Source organism: Mastacembelus armatus, chromosome 6 (assembly GCF_900324485.2).
Source record: "Mastacembelus armatus chromosome 6, fMasArm1.2, whole genome shotgun sequence".
Classification (NCBI taxonomy): Eukaryota; Metazoa; Chordata; class Actinopteri; order Synbranchiformes; family Mastacembelidae; genus Mastacembelus; species Mastacembelus armatus.
In genome coordinates, this window is record NC_046638.1 from 17,538,968 (window position 1) to 17,549,881 (window position 10,914).

Genomic DNA, 10,914 nt, shown 5'->3' on the forward strand with positions numbered 1-10,914 from the left:
GGATAGAAAATACAGAACTACTGCCCAATCATGACGCCTCATCATTTAGGCTGACAGCCAGCATGCTCAAACTTTCTCTATTTGGTTGTTTTCTCTTGTTGCAATGCATTTCTGTATTTGGTTTTGTCTTTTAGCAGTGTGTTGAGCTGTCAGGGAGCTTTGTGGAGTGTGGGAATAAACCAGAGCATTTAGATAAAACCCACAGAGACAGCGAAGATAAAAAAATAAAAATAGAGATAATAGTGGGAGGCTCCCTGTGACCCTAATTAGGAATAAGCAGGTATAGATAATGAATGAGTAATACTAGGTCTCACTATCAAGATGTAGGCAGGGAATCATGTAGATTGTCACTGGGAATCAATCTTCAGTGTATGTCACTTTCAGTCATAACATCTTGTCTAAGTGTCCTTTTCCAGAGTATAGTGTTATTACACATGCAGTAGCACATTGTACTCCTTTATTTGGTCAGAAAGAAATATTTCCACTGATGTGTTATTTTTTGGGATCTAATTAAAAGTTCCAGATCATCAATGGGAGTGGTTCTCCTAACTAAAATCTGTTTTAGCCTGTGTGACATTATATTCTGATTCTGTTTTGTTTTGTATATAATGAACCCTCTATTGGACCAAAGGTTGCAGACAAAGACTTTATTGAACATCAGAAGGGAAAAACTCAGAGTGATTTGGAAAATTTTGGATAAGTGCAAACAAAAACTTATACAAAACCAAATTCAGATTTTCCAATTTTTTCAGATTGAATATAATATATAAATCTATGATAATTAATAATTAAAAATAATAATGAATGTAATAATAATTAAATAAATGCATGATACACAGAGAGCATTACTGATTATCTGTGTACCCTCTGTTCAGTCCAATTTATAAACACAGTTGCCCAAAGTGCTGTACACTAACATTAAAAAGTAAAAACAAAGTATAGAATATACCATAAAACACAGATAAAATTTGATAATTTTCATTTGAAAAATCCAAAATGGGCACATCAATCACAAAATTAAACTCTCCTCACTCAAAACCTTGATTCAAATTAAAAATACAAATTTTAAATTACAAATTTAAATAGATTTAAATAAGGATTTAACATTTTAAAATAGTTTTTACATATAAGATAGATTTAACATTTGAAATGAACTCTTCACATTTATATTTAGGCCTTAGATTTAACTTTTTAGAGTCAGAATGCAGGTATGTTTATATTAAATTCACAAATTGATAATGAGAAAAGTAGAAATGCATCACTTTACAACTGGTTTGTGACACTTTGGTGTGATCAGGAAACTGAGGTCAGCCCAGGATCTCGTTTTCCCGAAACATCACCATTGCAGCATTCCACAGCTCACTATCACACTGATACAAACTGCTTTCCAGTAAGGCCATTGCAGTCTCACCAAGGAACATGTTTACTCTGCAAATATATTGTTGCTGTTCTGCTTAATGTCATTGTCCAATCAGGTGGAATAAGGCAAAAAGAAAGAAAGAAACAAAGACCGATGGACGGACGGACGGACAGACGGGATTGGCCATTTGTTAGTGTATTAATAATTGAACTAATGCAACTTAGTCATTTTTTCTATTTTTGCTTGAAAATGTGATTTCTTCATTGAGGTGTGAATACTTCAGCCCTTCTTTTAGTCTTCAACATAATCATGGACTCATTGACCGTAACTTCACCTCCACCCTGACTAACCGGTCAAATTTTGGCTACAGCTGGGTGGGACATCTTGCTCAATAAACTTTTTTTTTTATCATAATGTGAAATATTTCCTAAAAGCACTATGAGTGCTTAGCATTTCTAGTGGCCATGTGAAACTGGGCTTACAAACTGACTGAAACAGTATGGACCTATAATTAAGCAAAACAACCAAAAATAGCAATAAGCTCTGATAATTTAAAAATGCATATGAAAATAAGCCAAAACGTTATTGCCTTTTCATCCTTGATAACTGTAACTTCTGCTCTGTCCGCCAAAGTGTCTTTTTAACCATTAAACCTTTTTGTCATCATTAAATTTCAAACCACTCACTTGGTTTAAAAAGACAGAAGACAAAGAAATGTACACATTTACATACATCACACACATGAACGCACTGAACACATTCTAAACACAATTCATAAACACTGTGGCCTCCCTTACTTAAGCATTAATGTCATAATGCTACAGCGCTATGGGGCGTTTGCTAGTTCCTCATATTGCTCTGGTGTAATAACTAAAGCCTACTGTTCATTTCAGTGTTTACTCTAGTAAGAGTAAGAGAGAAAGTGGAACTGGATATTAGTCACATCCACCTTCTGTGTCACAGCCCTGAACTCTCTCATTGCTTAACATTCATGAACAGACAAATGTGTACATGCAGTAGCAACATCCTTCAACATATAAAGCAACAAAGACTGCAGTGTCTCACAAGGGATGGGAAAACTACTTTACACTCACACACTGCAAATACACACACACACACACACACACACACACACACACACATACACACACACATACATATGCATACACCCATAGGGACTGTATGTAGGTTTTTGGTAAGTGATGTCAGAGGTTAGAGTGGAAGATGAGGTGTGTGAGTGAGTGTTTTAGGGTGAGTGTGTGTCAGAGAGGTGGGAGGGCCAGTCTTATGCTGTATAAATACAGGACAGTGATGAACACCAAGCATAAAAAGAAGAGAAGAAGACACCCAGAGACACAGACTTTGGCAGAAAGAAGATTTGCAATGGCCAGCAACAACGGTAAGTGAATCTATCTTTTGAGCTTGCTTCCTCGCCCTGTAGTCCATATTCCAAATTTCATGGGAGATTACAGTGTGTGTCTAAAATGTGCTGATGTCTGACTTAACACTTAGTTGTGATAATGCCCATCCTAATTCCTGCAACTAACACTAGCCAAGCTGAGCCAGGAGTCAGGCTGGCCAAACAAGGACACATAAAAAAAAAACATTTTTTAAATTTTTTGGCAAAATGTTTGACTTTCTTGCAGGGAGCCAGATGACAAATGATTCATGTCTAAACAGTAAATATGAAGCTATAGCTATGACACAATGTTTAGTTTAAGATAGACTGGACACAGGGGGACACAACAAAATCCACCTGCCACCTTAACATGACATACCTTTCTGCAGTAATCCGCTGGCAGCCACCAGGTGATGACAAAATCCTGACAGGGCAGAGAAACACAACTCTTTGTAAAACCACAACTTTTTCTTTTTACGCTTTGTTTTTTACAAAGTGAAACAGTTTGGAGGTGCTGATACTGCAGGAGGGCTTTGTTACCTTTCCACAGAGCTAGACCAGCTGATTGTTCATCTTACCAGTCTATGCTAAGCTAAGCTAACCCTATCCTGTCTGCAGCTTTATATTTACTGTGGTACTAAAGAAAACATCTTCAGTTCGGTCTGACTTGTGACCATAATGCAAGTCTCTGCCAACTCTGTGTAATGTCAGAATTTAAGTGTAACTTTGCCAGAAAGGTTTTTAGCAATGAGATAGCCAACCACAGACAGGCGTTATTGCTGACCAGTTGTTAAACTTTGTCTCTGTTGGTCCTATCAGGTTTGATTATTGATGTGGATCTGAGAAGTCATGAAAACAACTCGGCTCACCACACTAGAGAGATTGATCGGGAGCGCCTCATTGTCCGCAGGGGTCAATCCTTCTCCATAACTTTGCAGTGCTCTGACTCTGTGCCTCCCAGACACTACCTGGAACTGATCCTGCACCTTGGTGAGCACAGGCTGAAGATTCTGGGATCTTAGCCTGAAAATTGCGTTGTGATAAAGCTTTATAATAATACCCTCCCAAAATTCAGTTATGAGCCCATGTTTGCCCATCATGAACTTTCAACTTCATCACATAAGTTATTTACAAAAGCATGGTGGACCATTTCACAAGAAGCAGAAGAATATTTCTCTATTATATCTAAAACTTGAAGATGTTGAGTAAATCCTGTGAACTCGGCTGTATTTTGCACCACATTCATTGACATTTATAAAATTGCTACCAGTCTGCTACAGCAGACAAATGAGGCTAGGAAAAAAAGAAAAGTTATTGTTTCTTTCAGGAAAAAGAGACGAGGTGGTTATCAAGGGTCGGAAGGAACGTGGTGCCGGAGACAAGTGGTGGTTTAATGAGCAGCAAGTGCAGAATGAAATACTGCTGACTGTGCACAGTCCAGCAGACGCCATCGTCGGCCAGTACCGTCTGGCTGTGTTGCTGATGACACCAACTGGACACATTTTCCAGGAGACAAAGAAAGTTGAATTCCACTTGCTTTTTAATCCATGGTGCAAAGGTAAAAACAAAGTGCACACACTCTCCACTGTCTTTCTTCTCCAAGAGGTCAGATTAACAGCTTTTATACATTATCATGCAGCTTACACACAATCATTTTGTACACTGCTAAAAATCAAATGATACAAAGATATCAACCATGCAACTTGTCCCCATCACTGAATTCATATTCAGTGATTCAGAATTTTAGGTTGCTTGCTGCTTCTGTGAATGTGACGCTGGACCTCTAGATTTTCTAACATGGAGAATCTAGCACATAAAACATTCTGCATTTATTTTGATCTGGTAATGTTTGTAGTTCTTTTGTCGTAAGGACACAAGCATGCTCCTGGTCTTCTGTGTATGTGTGTGTACTAGATGATGTGGTGTACCTCCCTGAAGAGAATCTGCTCCAGGAGTACATTATGAATGAAGCTGGAATAATTTACATGGGGGCCTGGGATAACATCAAAAGCATTCCCTGGAATTACGGACAGGTAACCCACACAGACGCCCACAGCTAGATCAGGAAACCTCTTTGTTATGTTGATGAGAAAACCTGTGGACAGGAGGTGTCAGAATGTAACCAAACCACACAAACAAGGGCTTGTCCCTTCACAGCTCAGTGGGAAGGCAGAGGGGGAGACAAACAGGCAGGCAGTGTGTGCCAGGCAGGCAAACACATAGATGGCAGACAGACAGGAGGTGGTGTAACACTTATATTGCATTGTTTTTATGCTACACTGTTGACCTGAATTAAATTTAAACTTGTGGAAATATGCTTGTAATGGGAAACAAATGTAATTTGAAATCCATGATTTCAAAAAGGTTGAAAATCCTTTCCTTCTCCCCATCCAACCTGTTCTTTTCCTTTCTACTCTCATGTTTTCTCTCCACCTCCCTGTTACTCTCTCAGTTTGAGGACTATGTGATGGACATCTGTTTTGAAGTCCTGGACAACTCCAACAATGCCCTGAAGAACTCAAAGATGGACATGGAGCTCAGATCTGACCCCGTCTATGTTAGCAGGATAATCACTGCTATGGTGATGATCTCTTCTTCTTGCTGCTAAAACTAAACTAGGAACAGCATCTGCATTTAGTTTTCTTTGGCAGAGTGATAACACATATGATCCAACCAATAGGAAGTTTATGAAAACCTTTTTGCTGTAGTTGACATCTTTGCAGCAACAGCAAATGTTTGTTAGTGGCCTTAGTGTAAACATGAATTGACCCTCTCACAGACATTTGAATAGAAACTGAAATGATATTATTATGTAAGTGTCATGTTCTTACTGTTAGCAACGAGTAACCCTTTCAATGCACAAAACATTTTCTAGTGTCAGGGAGGTGCATGAAAGCTTCAAGCAGTCGTTCACTACTTAAAATATCCTCCACATGTTGTCTCCACCTGTCCAGGTGAACTCTAACGGTGACAGAGGCCTGTTGACCGGCAAATGGAATGAGCCATACACCGACGGTGTCCCACCATATCAGTGGACTGGCAGCGTGCCGATCCTGAAACAGTGGAGCAAAAACGGGATCAGGACAGTCAAATATGGCCAGTGCTGGGTGTTTGCTGGTGTTGCTTGCACCGGTGAGGCTTTCATTGATTTTACTGCTGAGGCAAACAAGTGTATAGAGGGTTAATTGCTACTGACTGAACAAGACAGGTTTTTAAAGAATATTTAGACATTTTAGTTTGGCCATACCTGGCATCACAAACCAGCCAAATATCTACATTATACTGGTTCAGGTTAGGTTATAATGATCCAGCTGGCAACAGCTAGTAACTTCATGCTAGGCTCATTCAATTGTCAACCTAGGAACAAAGCAATGAATTTCTCCATTCTGATGTGGGTTGTCTTCACAGTGCTGCGCTGTCTGGGAATCCCAACACGCCTCATCACCAACTTCTCTTCAGCCCATGATGTTGATGGAAACCTCTCTGTAGACTTCCTGTTAGATGAAAGATATGACAGCATTAACAGACAGAGAGACAGTAGCTGGTGGGGACACACACGCTGACACATATGAACCAGTATTGGCATTACATTACATTTCAACTTGATGTTTTTCTTATCCTTGGGATTTTTAGGAACTTCCACTGCTGGGTTGAGTCCTGGATGAGAAGAGATGATCTCCCTAAAGGAAATGACGGCTGGCAGGTTTTGGACCCCACCCCTCAAGAGCTGAGTGATGGTACCTTTCTAATTTCTGATGTTATTTTGTCCTCAAAGCCTTCTTTAGAATCAGAAGACTGTAAAAATGTTGGATTCAAAACAGGTTAGCTGTTAGCCTGATTATCGAAATGAATTAGTAGCATTAAAAAAGCCAGTGTCAATTCTCTAATGATACAGTAAACACTAAAAAATAATTGAATGGAATGAATTTTTCTCTTTAGGTGAGTTCTGCTGTGGCCCATGTCCAGTGGCAGCGATCAAGGAGGGAAATGTTGGAGTGAAGTACGACGCTCGGTTTGTCTTCGCTGAGGTGAACGCTGACATCATCTACTGGATGGTCAAACAAGATGGCCAGTGGCAGAAGGTGACTGAATTCTGCTTCATGTGATCCCAGGGCTGGGACAGAGATAAATAAATGGTTCAAAATTAGATTCATAGTTGAAATTCATATTTCCTCAAGTGAGAAGGGGTCTTTGCTTTTTATTGATGCAGATCAGAGTGGATCAGAGTGGTGTGGGAAAAAACATCAGCACTAAAAGTGTTTATGGAGACCACAGAGAAGACGTCACACTGCACTACAAATATCCTGAAGGTTAGCTGGAAAATTATACAAATAAATTTGGGTCACTGCTTGCAGAGATTTACAGCTGCCATAATAATGAAAACCTCATTGACTCTAATCACACGTATTTAGTTCAGCATGCAGCATTAACAAATATTACATAGCTTTCTTTGGATGATGGGATTGTTTATTTTTGTCTTGAAACTTTAAAACAAGTGATATGATTAGGCATGTAAGTGATGGACACTCTGAATCTGCAGAAACAAGTTCTACATTTTAACTTATAACATCCGCACATAGCTATCCATTTAGACTTGTGGTTAGGATTAGCTGTCACGTACGTCTTCTCCACAGGATCCAAGGAGGAGAGAGAGGTATACAAGAGGGCGGGAGGTCAGGTGACAGAGTCGACCAATGACATTGCAGAACCATTACAACTGCAGCTGTCCATCAAGCATGCTGAGCCTGTATTTGGGACAGATTTTGATGTGATTGTTGAGGTATGAACAGCTGGATGGATGAAAAGACAAACGAGTGAATGAATTTGCTGCAGCTGTGTGGGTGTAGGCTGTCTTTTCTTGTATTGTGCTGGTTTATGATTCCTCTCTGCTGACAGATGAAGAACAATGGCAGCAAAGACGCTGATGCTCAGCTGACCATACTGGCCATTGCTGTAACTTACAATTCCATTCACCGTGGGGAGTGTCACAGGCAGATGACAAGGGTGACTGTGCCAGCTCGTAAAGGTTAGTAGCTCAAAGAAGCCCATAGTGACCTCTGACACAGATGAACCATAGAGAGCAATGCTGCTGTGCTGTATCCTAACCTACAACTTTTCTGCAAAGCATAATGCACTATTTTATTCCTTGTGTTCAGCTCACAAGGAAGTGCTGCGGCTGCGCTATGATGACTATGTCAGGTGTATCTCTGATCACAATCAGATCAGGGTCAAAGCTGTCTTAGAGGCTCTGGGGGAGAACAAACCCATCATGGCCATGGCCAACATACCACTGAGCAGGCCTGAACTCCTCATACAGGTGGGCGATTTGATCCTGGCTGAAACTATGATGTCTTACACTGTACTTTGTACTCTTATATACTCCTGTAAAGCACAGAGCCCACTTGTCTTTCCCCAGGTGCCTGGGAAGGCTGTAGTACAGCAACAAGTGACAGCCTACATCTCCTTCACCAATCCTCTGCCGGTTGCACTGAATGGTGGCGTATTCACCGTGGAGGGGGCTGGCCTACTCTATGCCACCAAGGTCCATGTTAGGTAAGTACTGACTTCAGTTTGTCCATAAAAGCACCGCAAACACTAAATAAAATAAACTGAAGCATTAATCTCTGTCTCGTTTTCTCAGGGGTAACGTGTTTCCAGGCCAGAAGGTGTCAGTCAAACTGGCCTTCTCACCCATGCGGACTGGGGTGAGGAAGCTCCTGGTGGACTTCGACTCTGACAGGCTAAAGGATGTAAAGGGAGTTGCCACTCTGGTTGTCCGCAAGAAATACTAACAAGTGAATTTCAATAAAAAAAACCTTGGAACTGGCTGAAATCAACATCCTAAATAGTGTGATAATATGCCGTGAGCTTTGAATGTATAATAATTGGAGCTGGTGTAACATACAAGATGACTGCCAGAATTAAAGCAAGAGCTACGTTTGACAACAGTAGGCTACACTGAATATGTAGATTAGTTTTATTTAAATGAAAGTTTTATAACTATGTCTTCCAGGATAACACAGTTTTAGTGTAAAGCCACTATGAGTCAGATTTGAATATTTCAGACTTCATCACGCTTGGCAGGAGGTGACAGCTTCTGCATGGAAACATGTTAACATAGCACAGACTCTTTAGCCTTCTTCCTCCTCAGTGCCATTTCATTTCTCATATTTCATACTTGACTGACTTGCTAAATCCAACATATTTCCTTCTATTTTGTTCCCTTTTCCTGGTTCGTGACTATTACGTGAAATGAAAACTATCAGGTACCATAAGGTGCAGGCATGAAGAAAAAATGCTATATCCTTTATCTTTTTACACTTTGTTTTTCTCTTCCCATTTTCATCTAATATCATTGGAAGAAACTACATTTCTTATACTTTAATCACATTATTTATTCATTGTTATGATTATTTTGTGTTGAAGCTGAAACATGTGAAATGTGTGTTCAATAAAGATTTTTTTAAAGGTTTTAAATTCTATAATTTATTTGCTCTGGCATATCCCAGATAGGCTATGCTCAGGCTGTCTGCAACATTATTTTGACATTTCTCAATGGATCTCCAGAATGGTTAATAAACGCATGCAGTCCTTTCATCTGCATCTACACCAGGGGTAACCAGCCTGGATCAGGTGTGTTCAGCCAATCAGAAAGGAAGGGCAGGAATAGTTGGAAAAGCAACAGGACAGTGGCCCTGGAGGACCAGGGTTTGTGACCCCTGATGGGCACATGCAACTGTCAAAGCTATGAAGCCACGTTTCTACGTGGAGCTGACACAAACACCAGCAGCTTTACCACATGTTTGTGATAGTCAAAATTGCACCTAGGTTTTAAATGAATGTCAACATTAGATGCCCATCAAATGTACTGAACTAATGACAGTGTGTGCTTCACAGCCTTTACCCACAGGAAGCTCTAATTGGTAAACCGCCACACGGTGGCTCTATGTCAGTCTGCCGTGTTGCACATGTGTATATCATCATAGTCATTATTCTCAGTAACTTGTCAAGGAATACATTTTAAATTTATGACATATTTCCTGTTTATTTTTGGTGAGACGTGTAAATTCACCGTAACGCTATTTCATCATATTTCAACATCAAAAACAATGCTCGTATTCATGTTGACGTGATGTCAACATGTTGCAGATGTTGATATCACGTATACCAAATTTGACACAAATTCCTGTCAATTCCTGCCAGGTTGCTCTGGCCCAAAGAGTACTTCAGTAAAGGTTGTCTATGTCGTTATAATATTCAGCTGTAGGTATGTCCGTCTGCCAGCAGAGGGAGCAGGAGAGTCGTGTTCAGAGCTGGGCTGCCCGGGCTCCTGAGCCGCTCAACAGTAATGTCTTCTCCCAAATATCAAAACATGAAAAAACAAAGTATGAAAAGCCTTTGCTGACTTCACTATCATGTGCAATCTTCAGGGTTTCTCAGCAAGTCAGGATGGCCGAGCGGTCTAAGGCGCTGCGTTCAGGTCGCAGTCTCCCCTGGAGGCGTGGGTTCGAATCCCACTTCTGACAACAACGTTTTCTTCTCCCATACAAAGTGCCGCTTCAACGTAGGTTAATCATGGTTGTTACAATATACTGTATTTACCGTGGAGGACCTTTCACTTCATTACATCTCAGAAGACTAGAACAATTAATGTTTCAACAATGAAGAAACAAGCTTGAAACAGACATAGGAGATGAGCAGACAAAACACTCATCCATTTATTGTACCTTATGACTGTCTTTATCATAATAATAATAATAATAACTAAATTTGTCCTGGTTGTTGTGTTTTTCTGTTTGTATGTTGTATGTTTGCTTTTATATTGATGTCAAATTCACACAATTTAATTAAGCAAAGGTAACAGTTATGCTGTAGAAATACTCAACTAAAAAAAACAGTTGAAGTATAGAAGTATATCCATCCATCCATCCATTATCTATACCCACTTATTCCTAACCAGGGTCACAGGGATCTGCTGGAGCCTATCCCAGCTCTCTTTGGGTGAAAGGCATAGGTAGAACCCTGGACAGGTCACCAGTCCATGACAGGCCCTATAGAAGTACATGTGTAGTGATAATATGTAGTACAAGTACTATTAACAAGCTATTATTGTTGTTCTAGTTTTTTGTTTAATATAAGCGAATTGTTATTTAAT

The 10,914-nt window shown here is 40.0% G+C and overlaps 1 protein-coding gene and 1 non-coding gene across 2 annotated transcripts; both read left to right on the plus strand.

Moving 5' to 3' along the window:
* The first annotated feature begins 2,472 nt into the window (after positions 1 to 2,472).
* tgm2l (transglutaminase 2, like) lies at positions 2,473 to 8,754 on the plus strand. The gene is made up of 15 exons (XM_026311987.1): positions 2,473 to 2,759; positions 3,579 to 3,749; positions 4,087 to 4,317; positions 4,674 to 4,792; positions 5,212 to 5,340; positions 5,714 to 5,891; positions 6,168 to 6,303; positions 6,393 to 6,496; positions 6,699 to 6,841; positions 6,970 to 7,069; positions 7,394 to 7,539; positions 7,656 to 7,785; positions 7,916 to 8,076; positions 8,176 to 8,312; positions 8,401 to 8,754. Exons 1-15 carry the CDS (start codon positions 2,585 to 2,587, stop codon positions 8,549 to 8,551), a joined length of 2,211 nt encoding a protein of 736 aa, XP_026167772.1. The 5' UTR covers positions 2,473 to 2,584; the 3' UTR covers positions 8,552 to 8,754.
* A 1,448-nt stretch (positions 8,755 to 10,202) lies between these two features.
* trnal-cag (transfer RNA leucine (anticodon CAG)) lies at positions 10,203 to 10,285 on the plus strand. Its single transcript has one exon. It is a non-coding gene; the product is annotated as a tRNA-Leu (tRNA).
* The last annotated feature ends 629 nt before the right edge of the window (positions 10,286 to 10,914 follow it).

Excerpts from the sequence above, each read along its gene's own strand:
- tgm2l (XM_026311987.1), top strand. The coding sequence starts at position 2,585 with ATGAGGTGTGTGAGTGAGTGTTTTAGGGTGAGTGTGTGTCAGAGAGGT. Across the intron at positions 6,304-6,392 it reads AGACAGAGAGACAGTAGCTG|GAACTTCCACTGCTGGGTTG; the intron begins GTGGGGACACAC and ends TGGGATTTTTAG. Across the intron at positions 7,070-7,393 it reads GCACTACAAATATCCTGAAG|GATCCAAGGAGGAGAGAGAG; the intron begins GTTAGCTGGAAA and ends TCTTCTCCACAG.